Source organism: Ursus arctos, unplaced genomic scaffold, assembly GCF_023065955.2.
Source record: "Ursus arctos isolate Adak ecotype North America unplaced genomic scaffold, UrsArc2.0 scaffold_4, whole genome shotgun sequence".
Lineage (NCBI taxonomy): Eukaryota > Metazoa > Chordata > Mammalia > Carnivora > Ursidae > Ursus > Ursus arctos.
Genome location: NW_026623056.1, coordinates 26,733,491 through 26,761,244, shown reverse-complemented (window position 1 = coordinate 26,761,244; position 27,754 = coordinate 26,733,491). Strand labels below are relative to the sequence as shown.

General features: G+C 38.0%; 1 protein-coding gene across 2 annotated transcripts in view; it reads left to right on the top strand.

The window, feature by feature from the left end:
* Window positions 1-27,713, top strand: part of PAK2 (p21 (RAC1) activated kinase 2) — an 89,792-nt gene extending 62,079 nt beyond the window's left edge. For both annotated transcript variants that reach the window (XM_026495900.4, XM_048214894.2), the window contains 10 exons: window positions 163-270; window positions 1,772-1,904; window positions 3,529-3,592; window positions 5,255-5,303; window positions 5,761-5,873; window positions 7,254-7,371; window positions 9,318-9,417; window positions 11,729-11,925; window positions 23,205-23,342; window positions 23,801-27,713. In XM_026495900.4, coding sequence (XP_026351685.1) covers window positions 163-270; window positions 1,772-1,904; window positions 3,529-3,592; window positions 5,255-5,303; window positions 5,761-5,873; window positions 7,254-7,371; window positions 9,318-9,417; window positions 11,729-11,925; window positions 23,205-23,342; window positions 23,801-23,887 — 1,107 coding nt within the window. In that variant the 3' untranslated portion in view covers window positions 23,888-27,713. The remainder of the gene's footprint in view (window positions 1-162; window positions 271-1,771; window positions 1,905-3,528; window positions 3,593-5,254; window positions 5,304-5,760; window positions 5,874-7,253; window positions 7,372-9,317; window positions 9,418-11,728; window positions 11,926-23,204; window positions 23,343-23,800) is intronic.
* The last annotated feature ends 41 nt before the right edge of the window (window positions 27,714-27,754 follow it).

Below are 27,754 nucleotides of genomic sequence, written 5' to 3'. Positions count from 1 at the left end.
TTTATTTCATAAACTTTTCTGTAAGTTACAGAATTGCCTTTACTTTTGAAGTGATTAGAATAGAACCAATGAGGTTTTATAGTTTTGAAATGAGCTATTAAAGAAATCTATTATTGTTATATTTGACTTGGCTTCCTTGCTTTGCTCACGTGATTAATGCAGCTGAGTACCAAGGGATCAGAAACGTCAGCAGTCGTGACAGAGGAAGATGACGATGATGAAGAGGCTGCTCCCCCTGTTATTGCCCCACGGCCGGATCATACAAAATCAGTGCGTGTCTGAGTAACTGGACTGCGGGTGTGTGGGCGTGTGTGCTTTTAAAAAAACAGCAGTCTGTATTTGACTGCCGGTGATTGATTTTCAGAAGCCCTCAGTATGGGGGAAATTTGACGAAGAGATCTTAACCTAAAAATCATTCATCAAAAAATTTGAAAATTAAAATTAAATGACTTTCTCAACAGTTAAAATAGTTAGTTACCTCATTGTTTTTCCTTTCCATATTACACCTTCTCTTCCAGAGAATTCATCTATTTCTCTGGCTTTCTCTGTTTATCTCAGTGCAGATAACTACTATATCTAACACTTAAATCTTCTTACCCAAGTTGTGTATATAATCTCCCATTTTACATTTCTCTTAAAGCCTTGGTGTCATTCAGGAGGCTGTGGAGAGTGATAGGGAAGAATTTAAAAAATAATAACCTTAGAGAGAGAAAGAGTCCTGTCTCCCTGTACTAATACAAGGAAAGGGGGGCAAGGTGCTATGCAGTGGAGTGCTGGCACAATCAGCAGGAAGGGCTCCGAGGGCTGCTGCTGGGTCCTGATCTAACGAGAGAGGGCTCTGTTCTTGCTTTACCTCCTAGAATTGGCTGTTTAAAATGAGACAGTAGCACTCTGGGTATTATATAAGACTGATGAATCACCTCTGCCTCTGAAACCAATAATACATTATATGTTAATTGAATTTAAATAAAAATTTTAAAAAATAATACATAAAAAACAAAAAATGAAATGGTAGAGATCATCTTTGGGTGTAAGTTTTTATAAGAATTAATAGTTAATTCAACATCATGGTTTCCGTAATTTTGCTCTTTCTCTTTTGTAGTAAGAACATGATTTTTAAATTTGTGCTTCTTTTTGCTTCATTGCTAGCATATCATTTTAGATCTAGTTAAACTTAAATTTCATTCACAGATCTGCTATTTTGCTAGACAGACTTCTAAAATCTATACATCGTGTGTTAAGTGTTTAACATTTATTCATCTTAGTTACAAGTCTTTTATTAAGTCTGAAAATATTCTCTTTCTTTAGAACACTGGAGAAGACTAGTTTTGAATAAAAAAATCAAAGAACTGAATAGTGGTTTCTGGAAGAAATTAGTATTTGAGTTGGTTGACTGAGTAAAGAATATCGCCCTCCCCTGTGTCAGTAGGTATCATCCAATTCATTGAGAGCCCGAATATAACAACAGGTGGAGGAAGGGCAAATGTGCTGTCCTTGCTCAACCTGGGACATCCATCTTCTCCTGCCCTCAGACGCAAGGGCTGGTAGTTCATGGACCTTCAGAGTCAGACTGAATTACACCACTTACTGTCCTGCTTCTCCAGCATGAGAAGGCAGATTGTGGGACTTCCCGGCCTCCAGAACTCCATAAACCAATTCCTATAATAAATGTCTTCATATATGTCTATTTAAAAAAAACTGAATAGTGTACCAGTAAGAATACCTAAAAATATTTTTCCTCGGATCTCAGTAATTAACTGTCTCTCTGCAGATTTATACACGGTCTGTAATTGACCCTATTCCTGCACCAGTTGGCGATTCTAATGTTGATAGCGGTGCCAAGTCTTCTGACAAACAGAAAAAGAAGACCAAAATGACAGATGAAGAGATTATGGAGAAATTAAGTATGTTACCTACATTTTACATTGTTCTTAAATTATTAATAGCTCTTGAAACATTTGGCTCAGATGGATTTTAATTTATACCTTATGTTTTGGTTTAAGACATAAATAATAAAGTGTTTCCTCCTAGGAACAGTAGTTTCAGTTAAAATCTGGTGAAGCCAAAATCATACTCTGATTTGCTTGTTTATTGTGTGTTGACTATTGAGTAATGTCTGCAGTGATCAATACCTTTGGGAGCAATACTTTTTCCCAAAGGGCCAAATCTAAGGGTCATGGTTGGAAACGTTATCAAAGGAAGTTTGTATATATTTATACATACTTACAGTTTCTTGGTATGAGAATACAAACTGTTCCCAAATAACTAAACAATATGGCCTTCCTGTATAGATATATGTGTAAACATTAAATGTATTTTTTTTTCTCTTCTCCCCTTTCATCCATTAACTATCATTGGCCTGAATCAGCCATTGGAAATAATGTACACAGTGCCAGGGAGAGGGTAGCAATAATGTCCAATTACAAGTCTAAAGCAACTATAGTTACAAAGAACACTGATATAGAGGGATCAAGGATCAAGGAAAAATACTATAGCTAAAGTGGCTATAGACCTGAGATTGGGTACTTCTATAAAACTGGATTATTTGTGTGAGTTTCCTTAATATGATCGTATCTCCTTTTACCTTGAGCAAGTGAGAACTTAGTGTGGTTTTCTTATGTTTTGACTTAGTTAGTGGTAGTAAGAATATGTTGTTACAGTTTTATGTCCAAATCCTAATTATAAAAACGTTTCTTGGTTGTGACTTTGTGAACTTTCCTAAAACAGATGTATGATTAATTCATACTAAAGTAATCTTCATAGAAATAAGTGGTTTCCTAAATATATTGGAAGATAGAAGGTATATGGAAAGAGTCAAAAAAGCCATTTGGGGTTATTCATTTGGATCTCATTTATATATTATTTATGATAATAAGTGGTTTCATAACTTACCGTTAGTTTAATACATTTCAGTGGAGTATGAAAAGTAGAATGACCAACCCATCCTTCCCCAGAAATTTTCCAATTAAGACTGAACATCCCACATCTTGAGAACCCCTTTATTCTCAGGCAGACTAACAACAGTTGTCGTTTTAAAGTGTGTTTATTTTTGAGAAAGTGAGAGGATAATTAAGACATTAGCGAGGAAGTCCAACCTCATGGAAATAATATGTCTCCTTGTTTCTGATACTTTCTTATTAAGTTTCATTAGTGTTCTGTGTTTGAAATCTACGTGATTTTTGAAACTTAGTGTTGTGTTTGAAAACCAGTGTTCTGGGGCGCCTGGGTGGCACAGCGGTTAAGCATCTGCCTTTGGCTCAGGGCGTGATCCTGGCGTTATGGGATCAAGCCCCACATCAGGCTCCTCCGCTAGGAGCCTGCTTCTTCCTCTCCCACTCCCCCTGCTTGTGTTCCCTCTCTCGCTGGCTGTCTCTATCTCTGTTGAATAAATAAATAAAATCTTAAAAAAAAAAAGAAAACCAGTGTTCTAAAATCAGTAAAGTTTATTAAAAGGAAAATGGTATTAATTTATAACTTTAAAATGCTTGACTGAGCTTTCAACTTCTTGTTGTTTTTTGTTTAAAATAGGAACTATTGTGAGCATAGGTGACCCTAAGAAAAAATACACAAGATATGAAAAAATTGGGCAAGGGTAAGTTATTTGTGACTATATTAAATAGTACGTAATAGTTCCTGGGTATATAGTATGGTATCTCTTCTGCCTGTTGACATTGAGCACTTACAGCATTCGATGAGTGGTATTCTTGGATTGGTGTAAATAAGTAATGCATTTATTTCTGCATGCTGTTACAAAACTGTACTGTCGAGAAATGACTGTACATTGTTTTTTTCTTTAATGGTATTTCTCATTGGTGGTTAAGAGATTAGGTGGAAAAATTGACCACCAAATACAGTTGAAAGACAATAAGAACATTTACTACAAGATGATAGGCAATAAAAGTATGTATTTAATCACATCATTGAATAATGATTGATTTTGTCCAGTAATTTGTATTTTTAAACTACACTTAACTTTGTTTCTGTTGCCTGGGCGCAAATGAACATCTTGAATTTTTAATGTTATTAATCTCTGGAAAGTATTCTGTGAATTTAGAAAGAGAGCTTGAGTCTTTTGAAAACTTCCTTACGAATTTCATTCTAAAAACTAAACTTACTGGGGTTTCTGGGTGGCTCAGTCAGTTAAGCATCCGGCTCTTGATTTCTGCTCAGGTCATGATTTCAGGGTTGTGAGATCAGCCCCTCATGGGGCTTCACGCTGGGTGTGGAGTCTGCTTAAGATTCTCTCTCCCTCTGCCTCTCCCCCTATCTCTACCTCTCTTAGAAAAAAAAAACAAAAACTGAATTTCATTGCATAAGTGGTTTAATAACAAAAATTGAAAATAATCTTAATATTCTTGAGCATGATAATGGATAAATTATAATATATTGAATAATAATAATGATGAGGGAACAAGTATAAGGCCTATCCTAAATCCAATGTTGAATTAAAAAAGCAAATCTCAAAGCATAAAATGAAATAAAAAATAACTTAAAAAAATTAAAAAGCAAATTGTAGAAAAATTCATATAATGAAACCATTTATAAGAAGTTTCAAAATTGGGGGCGCCTGGGTGGCACAGCGGTTAAAGCGTCTGCCTTCGGCTCAGGGCGTGATCCCTGCGTTCCGGGATCGAGCCCCACATCAGGCTCCTCCGCTAGGAGCCTGCTTCTTCCTCTCCCACTCCCCCTGCCTGTGTTCCCTCTCTCGCCGGCTGTCTCTATCTCTGTCAAATAAATAAATAAAATCTTAAAAAAAAAAAAAAAAGAAGTTTAAAAATCATATTGAATATATTTTATAGTGATACACACCTATGCCCTCGATAGTTAAAGTGTAGACAAATGCATGGAAAGGATGCACATCAACTACAGAATAAACACCAAATACCCATTACTTTTGGGAGGACGGAAGGATGCCTTTGGAGAGCACATGCAAGGACTTTAAATTTATTTGTTGGTTTTTGTTTCTTAAGCAGGGGAGTGGATCCATGAGTATATATTACTTTTTTCTTTCCTTTATCTTTTTCCTACATTTTTGTAGGTATGATATTTATGACAAATTTCTAACATAAGTTTTGGGCACAGGGATTGCCTTTTTCTTATTTTTTCCCCATTTGTGTTTCCTTTTACTGCTGTTTAAAAATGTTAAGTCTTAAATGTTCTTTAATCCTTTTCCAGTTGTTCTAAGTATAAATATCATATATAAATGATAATGATATAGAAACCTTAAATCTGGTTGTGTCTTTTTTCCCCCTAGGGCTTCTGGTACAGTTTTCACTGCTACTGATGTGGCACTGGGACAGGAGGTAGCTACTTTTTCATACTTCTGGGTGTTACCATTAGCTTTTAGTATAGAAGGAAACTAGATAAACCTGTGAATAATCAATAGGAATCTTTTTTTCAGTTGAATATGTTGAAAGAATTACTCTATTTTATAGCACTTTTCTTAATGGGGGAAAAAGAAGGAATTATGCATTGAGTTTCATAAATAAGCAAATATTTAAAAAATTATTTTCCCAGCTTGGAATGAAAAGAGGATTAATTCCTGGCATTGGTTTGACCTTGGGTTGGTTAATCAGCTTCGGGAGAAATCTAAAAGTAATGAGGCTCTGTGTATTACAAAGCATCTACGTGGGAGTAAGTTACAGGCTCACTGTATAATACAATAGATACCCAGTACATTAAATTATTACCTGATTGGTGTTTGTAATTTTCTAAGAGAATTAGGAGACTTGTTCTGATTTTTTTTTGTTTCCTTCATAGGTTGCTATCAAACAAATTAATTTACAGAAACAGCCAAAGAAGGAATTAATCATTAATGAAATTCTGGTGATGAAAGAATTAAAGAATCCCAACATTGTTAACTTCTTGGACAGGTAAATATGAGTATTTCTTAAACAGTGGGACAAAAATGTGGATATTTTACGTCTCGTGGTTTGGGGGGCTAGCTCAAGCACTTGAATTAGACCAGAGTAGGATATCAGTGTTGAAAAGTAAGCTTGAAGGAGGAAGAGAGGTAAAAGTAAAAATGGCTTGTTGCAGGGGTACCTGAGTGGAGCAGTTGGTTAAGCGTCCTACTGTTGGTTTCGGCTCAGGTCATGATATCAGGGTCATGGGATCAAGCCCTGGTGGAGCCGGGCCTTGGGCTCCTTGCTCAGTCCCCGAATCTGCTTGGGATTCTCTCCCTCTCCCTCTGCCCCTCCCTCCTCGCTACACACACACACACACACACACACACACACACAGAGCTCACGTGCAAGTTCTCTCTCTCAAATAAATAAATCTTTAAAAAAAAAAAAGGCACATTGCAGTTTAGCAGGCCTTTTTCTACATATATATCACCTGACAAGCAAGGGAAAGCAGCTAAATGAAGGACATTGCTGCTGGTGCTTATATTAATTATAAATGTTCAGACGCAGAAACATTAAGGAAATGAGCTGTGATTCATGTGTTGACCGCCAGCAGTGGCTGGCCACATGGTTTTTAAACTTTTAGATCAGTTGCTATTTCAAATGCTGTCTTTCATGGGCAAATAGTTTGTCAAAACCTCATTTAATTTAGGAATTGATGTTAAATAACAAAACAAAGAGCAGAATAGAGAATTGTATATTCTACGATTATATGGGGATTCTGAAGCAATTACATATATGTGAATGAAAGAAGAATAGAAAAATAAATGAAAATTAAAATAGTGATTGTATTGGAGATAGAACATTATAAGTGACTTTATTTCCACATTTAAATGTGTTTAGAATGGGGAAAAGATTAACATATTTTTAGATTTTATCCCTAGTACCGAGGGCCATGTTCATAAAAATCAACTTTTTCCAAGTATATTTCCCTGCTTTTGAAAATACTATGTCAAGTCAGTATGGCCTGGTGGGTAAGATAAGCCATAGCTTTGGAATCATTTACACTTGGCTTCCGATTCTGGTCTGTCACTTACTAGCTATGTGAACTTGGATGAGTCATTTCTCCAAGCCTCCAACTGTTCATCTGTAAAACAGGACGAATGATTCCTACCTTACAGAGTTATTTTAATTGAAAACATCAAGTTACATTTGTGGGCCAACTGTGAATCACTCAGGAAAGTCCTAATGATCTTCAGTTCCTTTTCTGTGCTGTTGCATGGCAGCTTGCCAGCTTTCTTCCTGGCCCTCCCAGCTTCCAGCTTTCTAGTTTCATGGTGAGGGTGTCTGACATGGTGTGAAAGTAGAAACGTGAGTGTATTTTGTGTGTTTTTCATGTTTTTTTAGTTACCTGATGGGAGATGAACTGTTTGTGGTAATGGAGTACCTTGCTGGGGGCTCACTTACTGATGTTGTAACAGAAACCTGCATGGATGAAGCACAGATTGCTGCTGTGTGCAGAGAGGTGAGTTTGTTCCCTTTCCGATAAGTTAACGCAATGTGTAGTTCGTAGGAGGTTAAAAAAAAAGAAAAAAAAGAAAAGTTTTTTGCACAGGTGATTTTTACTGTGTGAGATGCTTTCTCTACATATTCTCTGCAAGTCGTCTGCATACCATTTTATCCTATGTGAGATATCCTTCCATGTGTAAGATGATTCTGGAATGAAGCATGGATTTTTGAAGAGCCCAGCTCACAGGTAAATTTCAGTGGGCTGATCATTGAAATTTATGATCCCAACAGGGTACTTTTAAGAGTGAAAGGGAGTGCCACTCAACAGTGGAAACAAGGACTGTCTCACACAAAGCAGGGCACATGTTCACCTTAAGTATTAAGTCTGCTTCTGGCTCTATTAATCTCCTCAAAGGTGAAAAGCTGGTTGTTTCCTGATATTCATTATTGAATTTTTAGACATACTGTTGCTTAAGCCAGTAGAATTCTGCCAAATTGCCTAAGTTTAAGCTAAAACTGAAAATTTTAATTCTGAGTTAATTATGCTCCACTGAAGGGGTAGCCCCTTTGGTTGTTTCAGGAGGGGAGGAAATAAGAACTCTTTAATAGTTATGAATATGGTATTTTACTAATATGATATCTCTAACAAACAGTGTTTGATCACTTAAAAACTGACAAAAACTTGGGGCATCTGGGTGGCTCAGTCGGTTAAGCGTCTGCCTTCAGCTCAGGTCATGAGCCCCACGGCGGGCTCCCTGCTCAGCAGGGAGTCTGCTTTTCCCCCTCCTCTTCCCCTGCTTGCGTTCTCTCTGTCAAATAAATAAATAAAATCTTAAAAAAAAAAAAAAAGCTGACAAAAACTTAAGAATGTATCCATACTTAATTTGTTTCTCTAGTAATTTCTTTTTGTAATTGTTTAAAAAATTATTTTAGGAGTTCCTCGAATTGTGACAAATTTGTTCCTGTTGTACAGATGTTTTGGGGAGGATTTGTTCTTTTCAACAATCTGCCTAAATGCTTGGGAAATGCAGGACGCCTGGGTGGCTCAGTTGGTTGATTAAGCGTCTGCCTTTGGCTCAGGTCTTGATCTCAGGGTCCTGGGATTGAGTCCTACATCAGGCTCCTCTGCCACTCCCCCTGCTAGTGCGTACTCTCTCTTTCTCTGACAAATAAATCTTTAAAAAAAAAAAATGCTTGGTATATGTGGTACAGTAATACACAGTTTATCTGTTTTTCCTCGAATGAATAGTAGACTATTTTAAATGAGATTTAGTTGTTATTCATAATGTACAGCCTTTATTTTGCTGTTCTCTTCTAGTGGGAGTAAGAAATAAAAACGTAGCTTTTTCCAAGCTTACATTTTATATTCAGTTTATATTCAAAAACATATGGGCAAGCAGATCTTAAAACTCTAATCTTGTTCTTTTTTTTTTTTTTTTTTTAAGATTTTATTTATTTATTTGACAGAGAGAGACAGCAAGAGAGGGAACACAAACAGGGGTATTGGGAGAGGGAGAAGCAGGCTTCCCGCCAAGCAGGGAGCCCAATGCGGGGCTCAATCCCAGGACGCTGGGATCATGACCCGAGCCGAAGGCAGACGCTTAACAGCTGAGCCACCCAGGCACCCCCTCTAATCTTGTTCTTGTATTTAAGGAAGGGGGGAGAGTTTTTCCTCACCGCTGACCATGCTTTCTGAAACATGGCATAAGAGGAAAGTTATTCTTTCATCAGTGGTACCTAGGTTGTGAATATAGCTTTATGTAAAATCCACTCTAAAAGAAATGAAAACATTTTAACATTACGTCAGTGAACAGCTGGATGGAGCTGGACCTCCCAGGATCTTACCTACCTTTCAGGGGCTGGATTAGACTTCTGTAGCCGTGCTCATGCTGTAAGTACTGTATGTAACTTCCCTTAGACTTTTCAGGGACTGTTTCATTGATAGGTGTTTTTCTTGTTTAGTGTTTACAGGCATTGGAGTTTTTACATGCTAATCAAGTGATCCACAGAGACATCAAAAGTGACAACGTGCTTTTGGGGATGGAAGGATCGGTTAAACTTAGTGAGTAACAAATAAGGAAATAACATTTGTTATTATAATTCTGCCGTTTGTTTAAGTAAAAGAAACCTATTAATATTTTTATGACTTAATATATGGGGGGAGGGAGAAAAATGGTAAAGAATATGAACTTCCAACTGGACAGCTTGGGTTTAAATAGCAGGTTAGCTACTACTTGTTGAATAATTTGGGGTGAGTTACTTAATGTCTGTATTTATTTTCTCAATTAGATGATAAGGAAAATAATAGTAACTGTCTCAGAGAATTCTTCTGAGGATTAAAAATGTAAAGCACTGAGGAACAGTGCCTGGGATTGTCATCATGTTGATACTGTCTTCCAAAGATAAATTTGAATTTGTCTCTGTTGTCTGTTAGGGTAGATCTTTCTGATTATGCTGTTCAGCTTTCTTTGGATTTGGTAGAGCTTGGCCCCCTGACCTGAGCGATGAAAGGAACAAACCTCTTTTCCTAAGTGTCTTCTGTATCAGACATGATAGAATCATGGGGGGGGGGGGGAGTCCTAGACTTCTTTTCCTCTGCTGGCTATAATCTGTCCATTTCAGCTATGCCCTCTGGAGGGTTCAAGAAGAACTTCTATTGAGGTTCCTCCAACTATGCAAAATTGAAGGCATTTCTTGGATCAAGAGATCAAAATTTTTTCCCTCTGTTCTGTGGAGTGTTTGACTCCTTTTTCAGTATCTCTTTTTTTAAGATATTTCTTCCAGAGATTATTCAACCACAAGAAAGGGGTTCTACCAGGTGGTCAAAAATATGATTACTAATCTTAATCAGCAGGCAAAATAGAAATGGACATTCTCATACTTTTTTGGTGGATACACATGTAAGCTGAATTGGACTTTTTTGGATAATATTTTATCCTGGCTCTTCCACATACTAGATGAATGGTCTTGGATAAGTTATCTAAAAATATGTATGCCTTAGTTTCCCAATTTGTAAAATGAGAGTAATATTAATAAATGTACCTATCTCAAAGTTACCATGAGGATTGGGTATGTTCATTCCTACAAGATACTTGGAACGTACCTGGTTTGTTACAAGTATTCATTTTAGCTATAAATTTATGATTTGACTATACAATTGCTCTTTTAGTATTCTCTTGGGTAGAATTACTGAAAATATGCACAACAATAAATAAAAAGTTGTTCTCTGCAACATTGTAAACAATCACAACAAGTGCCATAGATGTCTGGCAGTAAAGGAGTGGTAAAATAAATTATGATTTTGTTATTTTGTGATATTGTGTGGTTATAGTAATGAGGTAGATCAATATACAACTATGGAAAAATCTCTAAAAATAAGTTTTAAGAAACAGTTTATTGGAGCACCTGGCTGGTTCAGTTGGTAGAGCATGTGACTCTTGATCTCAGAGTGCTGAATTCAAGCCCCATGTTGAGGGTAGAGTTTACTTTAAAAAAAAAAAAAAAGCAGTTTATAAAGTATCCTAACTAGGTTAAATAAACCATGGAGTTCATAGGTAATATTTGTACCTATATAAATTCATAGGAAAAAGTCCAAAGCTTTATAAAACTAAATGTTAACAATAGTTAACGTTTGAAGTAGAAATGGGTCTGTAGAAGGGAGGAAAAAATTCTAGATTCTCATCCAGATGTTCCCACTAAATTAACACTGAGTGATAACCGAGGCTTTCTGCTCCTGTTACAAAATGAAGTGGTTGGAATAGAGTAATGCTGGCGAGGACCTTGTTAGGTACAGCTGTAGTTAAATCTGTCCTTTTTCTAGGCTGTCTGCTAAGTCAGATACTTAGTAATTCTGGCTTCTGTTTATTTTCTTCAAAAATAGTTCCCACTTCCTGACCTTTTTACCTGATTTACAGAATTTAGTTTTGGTGTTCACCTTTGGTAACTTTCTTTTAGACCTTCTTCAACTTTATTAAAAATTTTTAGGATAATTATTTAGAATAAAAGACCTCCTGATAATTTGCCCTTTGCTTGTGAGAAGTAAAAGTAAACAAAGTGAGAGTATATAACATCATCAAAATATTTGTAAATCCATTCTGGGTTATCTTTTTTTTTTTTTTTTTTTTTTTTTTTTTTTTTTTTAATGTAAGCTCTGTGCCCAACATGGGGCTTGAACTCACGACCCCAAGATCAAGAGTCACATGCTCTATGGACTCTTCAATTGCCAGGTGCCCTTGTTTATTTTTTAAATCCAATGTTAAAAAAGACGAGGCTGAATAGTCAGATGTAATTAATTAAGTCATCTATCATGAACTCTTAGATGAAACTTCCCATCGACACCATTAACTGTAGATATACTTTGTTTTGTTTTATAGCCGACTTTGGGTTCTGTGCCCAGATCACCCCTGAGCAGAGCAAGCGAAGTACCATGGTTGGAACGCCGTACTGGATGGCCCCAGAGGTGGTCACACGGAAAGCTTATGGCCCTAAAGTGGACATATGGTCTCTGGGTATCATGGCTATTGAGATGGTAGAAGGAGAGCCTCCATACCTCAATGAAAATCCCTTGAGGGTAAGACCAATTAAATACAAGCCTTATATTTAGAAAAGTACATTTCTTCAGAATATTTATTTAGAATCTGATTGCACCTGCCACTAGGGAAAAATTTAGGCTACAAAGTTGATATAACCTAGTCTCTGCATCTAAATATTATTTGCTTCTGGGTTATTGAGTTGAATGTGTTAGGTAAATAGTTCGTAAATTTTTAGTAAGCTATGTGGTTTTAAATTTTGCACATAAGTAAGAATTTGCTCACTTTTCTACAAAGGATCTCTAGATGTACTTTTCAGATTGTCAGCTTTGAACCTTGGCCTCTGTACTGCCAGGTACACAGGAGAGGAAAACAAGATTACATCTATGAGAAAGCTGTATAGATGGCAGTGTTAAAGCTCACATTCAAACAAAGAGTGAGGGTCCTGAGTTACAGATGGAGTTAGTAGACTTTATTTTTTTTTTTTTAAGATTTTTATTTATTTATTTGACACAGAGAGAGGGAGGGTGAAGAGAGCAAGCACAAGCAGGGGGAGCAGCAGGCAGAGGGAGAAGCAGGTTCCCCGCTGAGCAAGGAGCCTGATGTGGGGCTCGATCCCAGGACCTTGGGATCACCACCTGAGCCGAAGGCAGGTAGACACTTAACCGACTGAGCCACCCAGGTGCCTATGGTTAGTAGACTTTAAACAATTAGATATTTCAGCAGCAGAGGTGGAAAGTTTAGGAGTTCATTCGTTCTTTTTCTTTGTCTTCTTCTTTCTTTCTTTCTTTTTCTTTCTACTTCTGTAAATTATCATATATGGCTCAATATCATTAGTTACTAAAGAAATGCAAATCAGAGCCCCAACAAGATACTACTGCACACCATCGGAAATGACTATAATCCAAAAGATGAACAATAATAAGTGTTAGTGAGAATGTGAAGAAATTGGAACCCTCATACATGGCTAGTGGAAATGTTGGTGCATGCAGCACTTGGAAAACAATTGGACAGTTCCTCTAAAAATTAACGTTGAGTTACCATATAACCTAGTAATTCCACTGCTAGATATATATCCAAGAGAATTACAAGCATACATCCACGCAAAAACTTGCACAGAAATATTCAGAGCAGCATTATTCATAATAGTCAAAAGGTAAAAACAGTCCAGATGTCCATCATCTGATGAGTGAGTGAACAAAAGTGATCTGTCAATACAATGGAATATTATTTAATCATAATAAAAGTAGTAAAGTCCAGATACATAAAACATTAAACCTGAAAGCATCATGTTAAATGAAAGAAGTCCTCAGCAAAAGATCACATATTGTGTGATTCCATTTGCAGTTGGTTTTTGTCACTCATGGTAATTAGGTTTTGCAAAGCCACAAATACTGAATTAATAAATGCTGAACTGTTGCTTCTAGGGGAAATATAGGGTTGGGTTCCTGCAAGCCTGTGGTCACATTTTTTTTCCTAAGATTTCATTTATTTATTTTATTTGAGAGAGAGAGTGTGTGTGTGAGTGGGGGGAGGAGCAGAGGGAGAGAAACTCGAGCAGACTCCACACTGAGCACGGAGCCAACTCGGGGTTCAATCCCATGACCCTCACAACCTGAGCCAAGATCAAGAGTTGGCGCTCAACCGACTGAGCCTCCCAGGTACCCCAGCCTATGGTCATTTTTGTCAACTGATGAGTCCGTAACCTTGCTTGATGTGTGCTTCTGTTTAAAGCCATTTTCATATATACTGTTGATTGAGTAATGTTGAAGTCACAGCCAGTATACTGATGGCAATATACTCCTGCCTGAATGAAGCTTACCAAACGTGTTTTCTCCACAGGGCACATCACAGCCTTCTTTCACTTAGGACACTAGACGGCACATCAGCACTGTACTTTTTGCCTCTCTGCACATATCCATGAATGATCAGAGAAGCACTAAGAGTATTGATTTGTGGGTTACAAATTTCAGCATGAGTAGATGAGTTTACATATAAGGAATCTGCGAATACTGAGGATCCATAGCATATGAAATCTCTACAACAGGCAGATCCACAAAGATAGGAGATTAGTGGTTTCTAGGAACTGAAGAGAAGAGGGAATAGGGAGTAACTAATAATACACGTGGGTATTTTTTTGGAGGAATAAAAATGTTCTGGAATTAGACAATTGTGATGGTTGTACAACTTGATGAATGTTCTTAATGTTAAGAACACTGAATTGTACACTTTAAAAGGGTGATTTTTATAGTGCATGGGTTATATCTCAATGAAGCAATTATTTTTAAAAGTTTTTAAATAACCATATATGACCACAGGGTTATTGCCAGACTTTTCTTTTTTCCTAATTTTTTTCCAAATAAGTTGGATTTGCTATAAAATGGGCTCCAGAGACCAAGGTAATGGGTATGTGTAGGAGGGGCCCTTTCACGGTGGCATTGGATTTTGATGCTTTTTTCTCTGAATGTTTTCCATCTCCTTGGAAAGATTCCAGTTCGTATGAGCAATTAAGTACTTTTATAGAGGTGATTAATTTTAGAACACTTTTGGAACAATTTTTAAAACCCTCTAATTCATTCATTTGTTTAACAAATATTAATTCAGATACCTGCTCTGTGGTAGGCACTGTACAAGGTGCTGTATACTGACAGAAAATCCTGCCTTCAGGGTGCCTGGGTGGCTCAGTGGGTTAATTGTTTTTGGCTCAGGTCATGATCTCAGTGTCCTGGGATCGAGTCCCATGTCTGGCTCCACACTCAGTGGGGAGTCTGCTAGTCCCTCTGCCCCTCCCTTGTGGTTTCTCTGTCTCTCAAATAAATAAAATTTTTAAAGATTTTATTTATTTGACAGAGAGAGACACAGCGAGAGAGGGAACACAAGCAGGGAGAGTAGGAGAGGGAGAAGCAGACACCCTGCTGAGCAGGGAGCCCGATGCAGGGCTCGATCCCAGGACCCTGGGATCATGACCTGAGCTGAAGGCAGACGCTTAACGAGTGAGCCACTCAGGCGCCCCTAAATAAAATCTTAAAAAAAAAATCTGCCTTCATAGAAGGTAGAGAGAAAAAATAAAATAAGTAAGAATAATATGTATATATTAAATGATAGAGTGTAAGTGCTGGGACTGGTAGGGAGGGAGTTAGGAGAGTGTTTGATTTCACAAGAGTGCTTGGAGAGAGCTTCACTGAGGTGACATTTGAACATAGAAGATAAGAGAGTGATACTGAGTTACCAAAGGGAACGTTCCAATAGAAAGTACAGGACATGAAAGGCCCTGAAGAGGCATTTTTGGTATATTCAAAGAGCATTGAGGATTCCCCCATAACTAGTGTGCAGGGAGCACACAGCAGGAGAGAAAAGGTAGATCAGTGAAGAAATGGGACCAGACTATGTAGTGCCTTATTAGGCCTTTATAAGAATCCTGGCTTCTACATAGGTAAGATAGGCAAACCACTGGAGAGTTTTGAGCAGAGAAAGTGAAATGGTCTTACTTGTATTTCAATAGGATCACTCTGGCTACTTTGTTAAGAAAAGATTTTCCAGTGAGGCAAAGACAGACACAGGAAAACCAGTTAGAAGGCTATAGAAATAATGGTAAGACATAATGGTAGCTTAGACCAGAATCGTATCAGTAGAGGTGGGAAAAAGTAGTTGGATTCTGGATATATTTTTAAAGGAGAGTCTATCTGGAGGAGAGAGAGAGAGAGAGAGATGACTCTTAGAGTTTGGCCTAAGCAACTGGAATGATGAAATTCAAGTTCACCTTAACTGAACTGGGGAAGACTTGAAGTAGAGTCGTGTTTGAGGGTGGCAGGTGGGAGATCAGGAGGTAACATTTTAGCACGTTTTAGAAATGTTAACCTTGCATTGCCTACCAAGACATCCAAGTGAGGGGCTCCTGGGTGATTCATCAGTTAAGCATCCAGCTCTTGGTTTCGGCTCAGGTCGTGATCCTCAGGGTCATGAGATGTAGCCCTGCATCAGTCCCCATGCTCAGCATGGGGTCTGCTTCAGATTCTCTCTCTCTCTCTCTCAAAGTAAATACATACATACATACATACAGTATATACATACATACATACAGTATATACATACATACAGTATATATACATACATACAGTATATATATATATATACATACATACATACAGTATATACATACATACATACATACAGTATATATATATATATATTATAGTGGGGAGGGAGAGATCCAAGTGAATCTGTGGAACAGGCTGTTTGGCATGGCCATCTTGGATCAGGTCAGAGATGTAAACTTGAGACTTGTTAGCTATAGAAATTAAAGTTATGCATCTAGGTAAGATCACCAGGTCAAGTAGGCATAGACAGACGATAGAAAAGATTCAGCTTGCATCCATAGTTAACAGTTGATATGACAGACCAGCAAAGGAGACAGAGGAGGAATGGCTGGAGAGGTACACAAAACCAAATAAACCCATGCCCTTGAATCTGCATGCAAAAAGTGAGGGAGATATCAGCTTGTCAGAAACCACAGTCAAGTCAAGTAAGATGAGGACTAAAACTTGGATCATTCAAGTTGGCAGTGTGAATGTAATTAATGGAAACTTGGCAAGCAGGAAATTCTGCTTCCTGTCAAGATGGAATAACAGATATCAGATTCACCACCCTTGCCTAAAGTAGCAAAAACAAAAAAATTAGCATATATGAAACAATGGTTTGCAAGACACTGGACATCGAACAGTGAAGAGCAGTGATCTCCAAAAGTGGGAAAGACTTGAGGTGGGCTCTGTGATTGCCCCAGCTTCATGTCTTGAGAGAGTTTTAGGCCATGTACAGGGAGGAAGAACCCAGGTGGGACACAATGGCCTCCTTGAATTAAGGAGAAGGAGTTGAGAGTCTGGGGAGACCAACTCGGCTACAGTTTACAAGACAGAGAACAGGAGAGGAGAAAGCTTCATGGAAGATTCTGGAATCTATGCAGTCCCATTGAACATTCAGCAGAGACTGGTGCATCTGTGTGAAGAATCTATCCAAGGTCAGGGGTATATCCATATAAGATTGAAAAAACAGTGCTTGGTGCTCACACAGAGGCTGGGAATAGTGCCTGCTTCTGTCAGCCACAGTGGAAAACCTTGTAATGCACGGGATATTGAATAGAAGACTCAAAAGAGTCTTGCTTCAGTGATGGGAAATAAACCCCTAGACTACATGCTGCTATAGTCCCACCTAACCAGTCTGAAACACAAGACCCGAAGAGATCCTCAAGTAACTGTTGCAGAGCAAAGCTCAAGAATATTTATAGGAATACAGAAATATCCAGCAGCCAATAAGCACTTAAATATCCAGTCACTTTATCCGGCAGGCAGAAGAGCAGGGAAGTACAACCCATGAAGAGAAAAATCAGTCCACTGCAGCAGACCAGAACTGACACAGATAGAAGAGCACACAAAGTCACTAAAGCAGTTTTTGTAACCGCATTTCACATGTTAAGAGTAGCAGCGTTTGGAAGGAATAGAGACAGAAATGAAATTTAAAAAAAAAACGAAAGAGCAATAATGAGACAACTTCAAGTGTTCTAATATATGTGTAACTAAGTTTTGGGGGAAAATCAAGACTTCTACAGCCAACAAATATCTTTTCAAAACTGAGGTGAAATGAAGATTTTTCTAAACAGACATTGAAAGCATTTATTGCCAGCAGATCTACACTATAAGAAATATTAAGGGAAATCTTTCAAGCAGAAAGAAAATGGTAATATGGCTCTACAAAAAGAAATGAAGAGTGCTAGAAATAGTAACTGTGAGTAAATATATAAGATTTTCTTATGTAAATGCCTTTAAAAGATAAAACTGTTTACGTGAAAGTAATGAGGGGGAGGAAAAGAACATGTGTACTAGTAAAATGACAAAAGCATAAAGCTGAGGGGGGGAATTGTAAGGTGGTTTTAATCTGTGGGAAGTGGCTTAATACTGTGATAATTGTGAAAATTGAAAGATGCATGCTCTCACCTCTTAAGCAAACCCAAAAATAATGAAAGAAAGAATTATGCCTGATAAAATTTAGCTAAGGAGATAAAATAGAATCATAAATCATACTGAGTTAAAGAGAAGAGCTCAGGGGCGCCTGGGTGGCACAGCGGTTAAGCATCTGCCTTCGGCTCAGGGCGTGATCCCGGCGTTATGGGATCGAGCCCCACATCAGGCTCTTCTGCTATGAGCCTGCTTCTTCCTCTCCCACTCCCCCTGCTTGTGTTTCCTCTCTCGCTGGCTGTCTCTATCTCTGTCGAATAAATAAATAAAATCTTAAAAAAATAAAAAAAAAGAGAAGAGCTCACACTGGTGAGTTTGTCAGAGGGGCAAGGGGCCAACTGAAAGAGCTCTAGTGGCCAAAGATGCAACAATTTGAACAACAGAATAAAGTAGTATGGGATAGCAACCTGAAGTATAAAATAATGTTTACGTGTCCATGCTGATATAAGTAAGTAGTTGAGTGCTGATATGTGTCCATGCTGATATAAATAAGTAAGTGAATAAATGAAAGGGGCAGAAGAGAGAATTCCAAATAATGTATGTGGATATTCCCCCCTCAGGAAGATGGAGCGTAACTGCCCATTCCTTAAGTATAGACTGCACATAGTGATTTTCTTCTGAAGATCAGAGTATAAAAAGTGGGGAAAAGAATAACTTCGCAGTAGAGAAACCTGACAAGCACAGCCTCAGCCAGGTGATAAGGTCAACATCAACAGTCGTAAACTATGTTGACGGTATGTGCTTTTGATATGATGCAGTGGAGATGGCACTCTGTGATCTAACTTCCCAAAGCTCATATTCTCCGTCTGTAATCACGAGGAAAACATCCGATTCCAGTAGAGGGCATTCTGCAGTATAAAACCTGACCAGCACTCCTCCACACTGTCAAGGTCAACAAAAACAAAGGAAAAGTCTAAGAAACTGTCACTGCCAAGAGGAGCCTACGGAGACTTGAGTGTTCTGAAACAGAAAGCAGAGAGTGGGAGAGTGAGTGAAATAGGGCCTGTGTGAGGTGAATGATGCCGGTCAGCAGGGATGTATCTCTTTCTTCTACTGTCCTTCGCTGCACGGGTACAGGCAAGGAGTAGGCAGTTTTAATGTGTAGCACAGTGAATGCTGTGAAGTGCAAGAGGGTCAAAGAAGTGATTATATAAAAGGAATGATGAACACTGGAAGATCAATGGGATTTATTTAAGGTTTAGCAGAGTCAGAGGCTTGCTGGTGTTGGGAGTGCTCAGAGTGAAAAAAGTAGGAGGTGGAGAGCAGCTGCAATTTCAGAGTTGTGTTATGGGTACTGATAATGAGGCACAGGCTGTGACCATGGGTTTGTGTGGCCGAGGGAGGCCAGAGGACAAGAGCATGGGGAGAAAATGAGGTCAAGGGACTGTCACAAGCCTCTCTAGCTATTGAAATCTCTGGGAGTTATGAGCACTGTTAGAGATGGTAACAATAGTGTTTGGTAGATGTTTAAAACAAAGTAAGGTAGATAGGAGTTTGAAAGCCCAGGAGTTCTGAAGGAGGGAGGTAGATTTCTCAGAGAGGCGATGAGGGGCCATAAGGACACTCCTCTAGGTGCAGAGGTACAAAGGACTGGGAGGGAATGGTGACCCCTAGAGAGCACTGTGGATGAGGCAGTTCTTCAGGGGAGATCCAGGCCTCAGTAGATGAGGTAAGCAGAGCATTTGGTGATACAGCAGAAATATGAAATAATTCAGGAGAAAATTTAGGTGACGTTGGGTTTGGCAGTGTTTTTAGATCAAAAAGCATGATCCATGAAAGAATAAATTGGACTGCATTAAAATTGGAATCATCCTGGTTGGCTCAGTCAGAGGAGTGTGTGACTGTTGATCTTGGGGTCATGAGTTCGAGCCCCATGTCAGGTGTAGAGGTTACTTAAATAAATACAACTTAAGGAACAAAAAAAGGAATTTGGGGCTCCTGGGTGCCTCAGTCGATTGAGCATCTGCCTTCAGCTCAGATCATGATCTCAGGGTCCTGGGATCGAGCCCCGCATCGGGCTCCCTGATCAGTGAGGAGTCTGCTTCTTCCTCTGCCTCTGCCCCCGACTCATTCTCTCTCTCTCAAATATATAAAACCTTAAAAAAAAAAAATAGGGGGGCGCCTGGGTGGCACAGCGGTTAAGCGTCTGCCTTCGGCTCGGGGCGTGATCCCGGCTTTATGGGATCGAGTCCCACATCAGGCTCCTCCGCTATGAGCCTGCTTCTTCCTCTCCCACTCCCCCTGCTTGGGTTCTCTCTCTCGCTGGCTGTCTCTATCTCTGTCAAATAAATAAATAAAATCCTTAAAAAAAAAATAGGGATCTTCCTCTCTAATAGACACTATTAATAGTGTCTAAAAAGACCCTATTAAGATAATGGAAAGACAAGTCATAGACTGGGAGAAAATATTTGCAAAACACCTTTCTGATGATCAGATGTTATCCAAAATATAAAAAGAACTCTTCAGACATCAACAATGAGAAAATAAACAACCTAATCTAAAAAAGGAACTAAAGATCTCAATAGACAAAGAAGATACACAGATGGGGCACCTGGTTGGCTCAGTTGGTAGAGTAAGAGTATGACTCTTGATCTTAGGGTCATGAGTTCGAGCTCCACGTTGGGCATGGAGATTACTTAAATAAGTATTAAAGGAAGATACAGATGGGGGGCGCCTGGGTGGCACAGCGGTTAAGCGTCTGCCTTCAGCTCAGGGCGTGATCCCGGCGTTCTGGGATCGAGCCCCACATCAGGCTCCTCTGCTATGAGCCTGCTTCTTCCTCTCCCACTCCCCCTGCTTGTGTTCCCTCTCTCGCTGGCTGTCTCTATCTCTGTCGAATAAATAAATAAAATCTTTTAAAAAAAAAAAAAAAAAAAGAAGATACAGATGGCAAAGAAGCATATGAGATGTTCGACATCATGCTATTAGGGAATTGCAAAATTAAAAAATCAATAAGATACACGCCTGTTAGAATGGCGTAACATTTTTTTAATGGCAATACCAAATGGTGGTTAGAATGTGGAGCAGTACAACTCGGCGTTCATTGCTGGTGGGAATGGAAAATGGTACAGCTACTTTAGAAGACGTTTTGGCAGTTTCCTACAAAACTAAGCATACTCTTATAAACATGCAGTTCATAGTTGTGCTCATTATTATTTACCCAAATGAGTTGGAAATTTATGTCCACACAAAAACCTACACACAAATGTTTATAGCATCTTTATTCATAATTGCCCCAAATCAGAAGCAACCAGCCAAGGTGTGAAGTACATAAATATACTTTATTTTAAAAGGGTAAGTTTATAAATAGACTGTGGTACATCCATATGGTGGAATGTTATTCCATGACATTAAAAAGATAAAAAAACAAAAAACAAAAAGAAATGAGCTATCAAACTGCAAAAAGACATGGAAGAACCTAAAATGCATATTGCTTAGTGAACAAATACAGCCTAACACAGCTACCTACTATATGATTCCAACTACAGAGAGTAAAAAAGATCCACCATACTCTCTAAAATAAATAAATAAATCTTAAAAAAAAAAAAAAAAAAAAGTTGGGGGAGGCCCCTGGGTGGCACAGTCAGTTAAGCCTCTGATTCTTGGTTTTGGCCCAGGTCATGATCTCATGATCATGAGATCAAGCCCAACATTGGGCTCCACACTCAGCATGGAGTCTGCCTAATATTCCCTCACCCTCTCCCTCTGCCCCTCCTTCTCTAAAATAAATAAGTAAATCTTTGGGGGAAAAAAAAATCAGTGGTTACTAGGTGTTTGTGGGGTGGAGTGGGGAGGGTGAATGGGTGGAGCAGAAGGGATTTTTAGGGCAGTGAAATTATTCTGTATGATACTATAATGTCAGAAACATGGCAGTATGTATTTGTCAAAATCCATAGGACTCTACAACACAAAGAGTGAACCCCAGTGTAAACCATAGACTTGTTTAATGAAAGTGTATCGGAGACCCTTAACTGTAGAGAACTAACTGAGGGTTGCTTGGGGTGGGGGTGGGGTTAAATGGGTGGTGATGGGTATTAAAGAGGACCCTTGTAGTGAGCACCGGGTGTTCTGTGTAAGTGATGAATCACTAAATTCTGTTCCTGAAACCAATATTACATGACACGTTAACTAACTAGAATTTAAATAAGAACTTGAAACAAACAAAAAGGTTTAAAAATAAAAGTGTCTCAGTAGTGGTTCATCACTTGTAACAAGTGTACCTTATTAATGTAAGAAACCTCCCCCATTATCAACATCCCTCACCAGCGGGTCCGTTTCTTAGATTTGAAGAACCTACATTGGCACATCATTATCACCCAGTCTGCAGTTTGCATTAGGGTTCACTCTTGGATATCGTACAGTTCCGTGGGTTTGGTCAAATGTATAATGAATAACTTACATCCATTATCATAGAGAGTGTTTTCACTGCCCTAAATGTCCTCTGTTCTGCCTATTTCATCTATAGCTGTATAGGTAACAGCTAATTTTAAAAAGGGGAGGGGAGTTCTGCACCACTAAATTCCACTCCTGAAATCAATATTACACTATATGTTAACTAACTAGAATGTAAATAAAAACTTGAAGAAAAAAAAAGGTTTCAACAAATCCCATTTTGAAATCTGGTGTGACTTGGGATAAAAGCTTGAGAAAGGTAAATGGATGCTATATGTCGATAGTGGGATTGTGCTCATTTTTCTTTAAACACTCATGTATTATAGTTCTTTTATCAGTATGTATTACATTTATAACCCCTCCCCAAAAACATAAAGCTAATTTCTGCCCCAAAAATTATGGGAATGTAACATCTAAAAAGTAAAGGGAAAATATCTGCTACAAATGGGCAGAAATAATACTGCACCTTAATTTATTATTTCTGGTGAATGTCTTTTACTTCTTTAAAAGTAAGAGATCCAGGGGCGCCTGGCTGGCTGAGTCAGTGGAGTGTGCGACTCTTGATCTCAGGGTTGTGTGTTCGACCCCCACGTTGGGTGTAGAGATTACTTAAAAAAAAAAAAAAATCTTTTGGGGCGCCTGGGTAGCACAGTCGTTAAGCGTCTGCCTTCGGCTCAGGGCGTGATCCCGGCGTTCCAGGATCGAGTCCCACATCGGGCTCCTCCGCTGGGAGCCTGCTTCTTCCTCTCCCACTCCCCTGCTCTGTTCCCTCTCTCGCTGGCTATCTCTCTGTCAAATAAATAAATAAATAAAATCTTTTAAAAAAAACCTGAAGAAGTAAAAGATCATAAACTTTGTAAAGTGCTGTCTCACTTTGTTGTGCTGCTTTAAGTACGTCAAAGATACTTCTCTATTTCTAGGCCTTGTACCTGATAGCAACTAATGGAACTCCAGAACTTCAGAATCCAGAGAAACTTTCCCCAATATTTCGGGATTTCTTAAACCGGTGTTTGGAGATGGATGTGGAGAAAAGGGGTTCGGCCAAAGAATTGTTACAGGTGAATTTGGAAATAATACTATTTTTGGATAAAGTTGATTTTTTTGAGTAACCAACAGGAAGTGTACATAGGATTAATAATTAACATTTCACTCTTCATTTATCACCAGCAGCGTGGGAGTTGCTCTAGTTTTATCTGCTGAGAATAAAATAGCTATAATACTACAATCAAGTATATGAGTTTTTGCATATTGTCAATTCTCAGACAAGTTCATTTGCTGGCGTGGGTATCTAGGTCATGTAGGTGGGATTTTATAACATTAGATAAACTAAAAGAACTGCTTTCAACTATGAAAGTGATATATTGATTATGTTGATTTTACACACGTCCTGAAATACATGTTTGTTAAATAAATTATAATCCATAAAATAGCCTTTGGGGCTTAAACTGAAAGGAAATATTTAGCTTCTGAGCTGGTGACACTGATACATATTTCCCTCTCTCTCTCTCTCTGGCAGCATCCCTTCCTGAAACTGGCCAAACCCTTGTCCAGCCTGACACCACTGATCATGGCAGCTAAAGAAGCGATGAAGAGTAATCGTTAGCATCACTGCTGTGGCCTCGTATTCTTTCTTCCATTTTCTAAAAAGAAATCTTTTAATATATGAAAATTATTATCTTTTGGGGTTTAAAGAAATGGTCTGCATAACATGGAGGAAAAAGCAAACTACTACTTCCTGAAGACAACCAAGAGAAAATTGCAAAACAGAATGACAACTTTCTGTTGACTCCCTTCTTTATAGAGTCCAAAAGGAATTGCGGACTGAATCACTAGCCTTACTTTTTTCAGCAGACAGCCCATCAGGCCCATTTATCGTGCTTGAGATTTGCATTTTATTTTGCTGACTTCATCGTGATAGATCCCATTCATTGTCCCCTTGGGGGAGTATTTTCAATACTTGAATGGCAGATTCGAGTTTTTCAGAGTATTTGTTTCATCTGCTGGTCTTTTGTCTCTTCTTCATAGCCTTCTTTTTCCTTTCCTTCCTCCATTGAGTTGCTTTGAGAAATTTTTCTTGTGCCTAAATTCAAGGTAAATGTAATAAAAACTATGTAGCTCCTTATATTGGCAGAGGAGCTCAAAATCGGTTAGCTTTGTATAGAAGTTAGGACCAGCTATTACTGCATGTAATATTTCAGTTCATAATTTGAACTGAAGGAAGGGAAGAAAAACATGTGATTTTTACCTTTTTTAACAAATGTGAAAGAGTTTTAGAAATTTCATGGTAGTGAGTTGTTTGGCATTTGTTACATGTATAGAGAGACTAATAATCTATATTTATAACTAAATCATTGAGACAGAAAAAGAATCCCATTGATTATACATCCTTACAATTTTGTTTCTTTTCTGACTATATCCTCTTCAGATTGGGCTTCAGGAACCAAAGTGATTTGTTCTTTCTTGTTCCAACTTGGGCTTTGTGACTGGTTGGTATCGCTACTTTGCCCTTCCTCCTTTTACCTTCATTTTGGAAATAAGTTTCTGTATATGTTGTAATTTTAGTTAGTTTGTTTTTTTAATTAACCCTCTCTCACCCTACTCTACCCTTCCCCCTTTGGTAAATAATATAATAACCATTAAATTTTCAGAATTTAAAAATTAATTTTTTTTCCATTTAAAGGAGAAAAATACTTGGAGCTAGCAGAAACAAAGTGAGAGAATAGAACTTTGGTGAGCTCTAAAATAATTAGATAAGATTATATTCTTGAAAGAGAAATGACAGTTACATAGAGATGCAGCTTCTGATGAGTAAACTATAGAGATTTGTTATAAACATTGTTTCCAGCCCATTACCAACATTTTACTATCTATGAGAACTTAAGTCACAAAGTACTTCATAAATTCATGGATTATTTGAGATGTTGAGTTACGTTAGATTTTTTTCAAAAATCGTGTAAAAAAAAACTGGAGAAGAAAAATGAAATGTGCTTGTTGATAGCAATACTTTTTTTATTTTAAAAATTTGAAGAGGGTCTGTGACCTGTAGCAGTAATTATGAGAGTGCCCTTTCTTCTCCACCCCCCTTCTGCTCTCTTTTCTGTCCTTATTTTTTCTTGTTTGGCTTGTGGAAGTGGTGTTGCCCCTTCTGACATGCCTCAAGCCACATAAAAGAGAAGAATCTGGTGTCGTTCAGGCAGTTTGTTCCCCACCACCGCTCCTCATTAACTTCACGCCTACTCGCCATCCTGCAGTAGTACAGGCCATGAACAAAAATAAGTTTGATGTTTTGAACTACATTAGGGGAACGAATAGAGTTTTATTTCTTATCATTTTCCTCACATCTGTGTTATTAGGATAGAAATGGCTGTTTTTCATTGATAATGCAAGGTTTTCACAAAACTGAGTAAAATAATTAGTGAAACTTATCTAGAGCACTTACTGGTCTCTGTTTTCAGTTTGATTCTTGATTTCATTTTTCTCTGGATTATATGGCCCCTACAGCTATTACTAAATTACAGAAACAAGCTGGTTTATTTCTGATGAAAATCTACAGTGCCTCTTGGGTTTCAGATGTGAACATTCTGTGTAAATCGTTGTTTGGGTGGATGATGATAAAGACGACGCTACCAATGAAATAGAAAATCAACCAGATGTTAAGACCGATCGTCATGACCACTCTGGAAGGCCCTGCCATACGTACGTCATAGAGACCATGTTCATTGAATCCAGTGCCAATGCCCCATTTTTATGCCTGTGACTCAACAAAGGTCTTTCCAGTTTATAGAAGCAGTTTGGGATTTGTATTTACAACATCTTTGAGGGTTACCTGCGCGTCCATTGCTGGCAACGGACTTTGTCATTAAAACCTGACTCCTAGGTTAAGGGAGCTACACTGCGGTTTATTCTTTACTTACTTGGATAAACTAACTTGTAATAGAAATATACTTTGGTTAATTCTGAAGTGTGTCATTTTTAAACAAGATAATCCTAAAAGCAATATGGAATTGTGATTTATTAGTTAATTTTAAATTAAAATGTTCAGATCTTGTTAAAGAAAAATTATATCTGAATCAAGATTCATGTTTTTTTAATGACTGCCTTTTGTATTCACCCTTTTTGTCATCACTTCAGAATGAAAATTCCCATTGAAAACTAAAAGTTACCTTAGCCCTCTTGTGTTATTAGAACAATATTACTCTAGTACTTATTTATTGTATTTCAGACTCTCTGGTGGTCTTCAGGTTTCCTTCTCCTCTTGTTCCTTTTGCTGCTTTTAGGGACAGTTCAAACTGGGAAACCACGAAAATATGGAGTATTTTCTCCTACCTGAGAATAGTAAACAGGTAGAGTAGTTGTGATAGTGTAAGAAACCGAAGCTAACACAACTGTGTTTTCACGTGTTGAGCGCCTGGCGCATAGTATAAATTCTCTTCCCTTCCACACATAAATATTGAGCTGCTTAAAATGTATCTAGTTACCACCAGTCCTAAATGAACCTGTGCCTTTAATAAGCAATTTAAAACTACCTATGAGTATTTCTTTGTAGGGTTCATATGAATACATGTCTGTTTATATATCCTGTATTCTAGCCAGAACAATTTTAGATCTAATTGGGCTGTAGGTATAGTTAGAAAAAATGGGTGCTTAAAGAACTTGCATCAGTGTTTTAATCTAAAACTTTAAAATATAATGAGATCCATATCCAGTGACATGTCAAAAAACCATGGTAGAATTAGAGCTAAAATCCAGATTCATACTCCTTTTGGGTTTTTTATAGTGGAATTTCATAGTTCTATAAAATGAAGATTGTCTTCCTTGTTTCCATTGCTTCCACAATAGATAAGCTAGACAATTAAAATCCATTTCCCCACTGTGTGTGTGTGTGTGTGTGTGTGTGTGTGTGTGTGTGTGTGTGTAAGAAAGGGGAAAAATGCGCGCGCGCACGCACACACACACACACATTTGTTTAATCACTCAGCACATTTATTGACCACTTTGGCAAAGGCACTGTGGTAGATATTGTGGGATTTACCAGGGAGAATCAAGCATTGGCCTGGCCTTGAGAGAGCTGAAGTCCTTTTCACTCACCATTCTAGAATGTTGCTAAATGAAAGGGAAAAAGAAATGTATGATTGTGTCAAACAAATTTTCATCCTGTATTAAGAAAAGCAAAGAATTATATTTGGAATTCGACATCTTTGGTAGGAATGTGTTGCCTTTCCCCCCCCCCTTATTTTGGTAGATAGAAATGGAATTAAGTGAAAGTAGTTTGTCTTTTCTGTTTTGTCTTCAAATTTTATATTGACTTTTATTTTAATTTAATCCCATTCGATTATTTAATTGTTACATTGACATTAACTGCTGTATTTGATGACTTTGTTCAATAATTTTGTTCTTTCAGGGCTAGAAATAAACTTTTTTTATGTTCATTTTCCCCTTTCCTAAACTTCAGTTCTTTCTTCAGATCAGA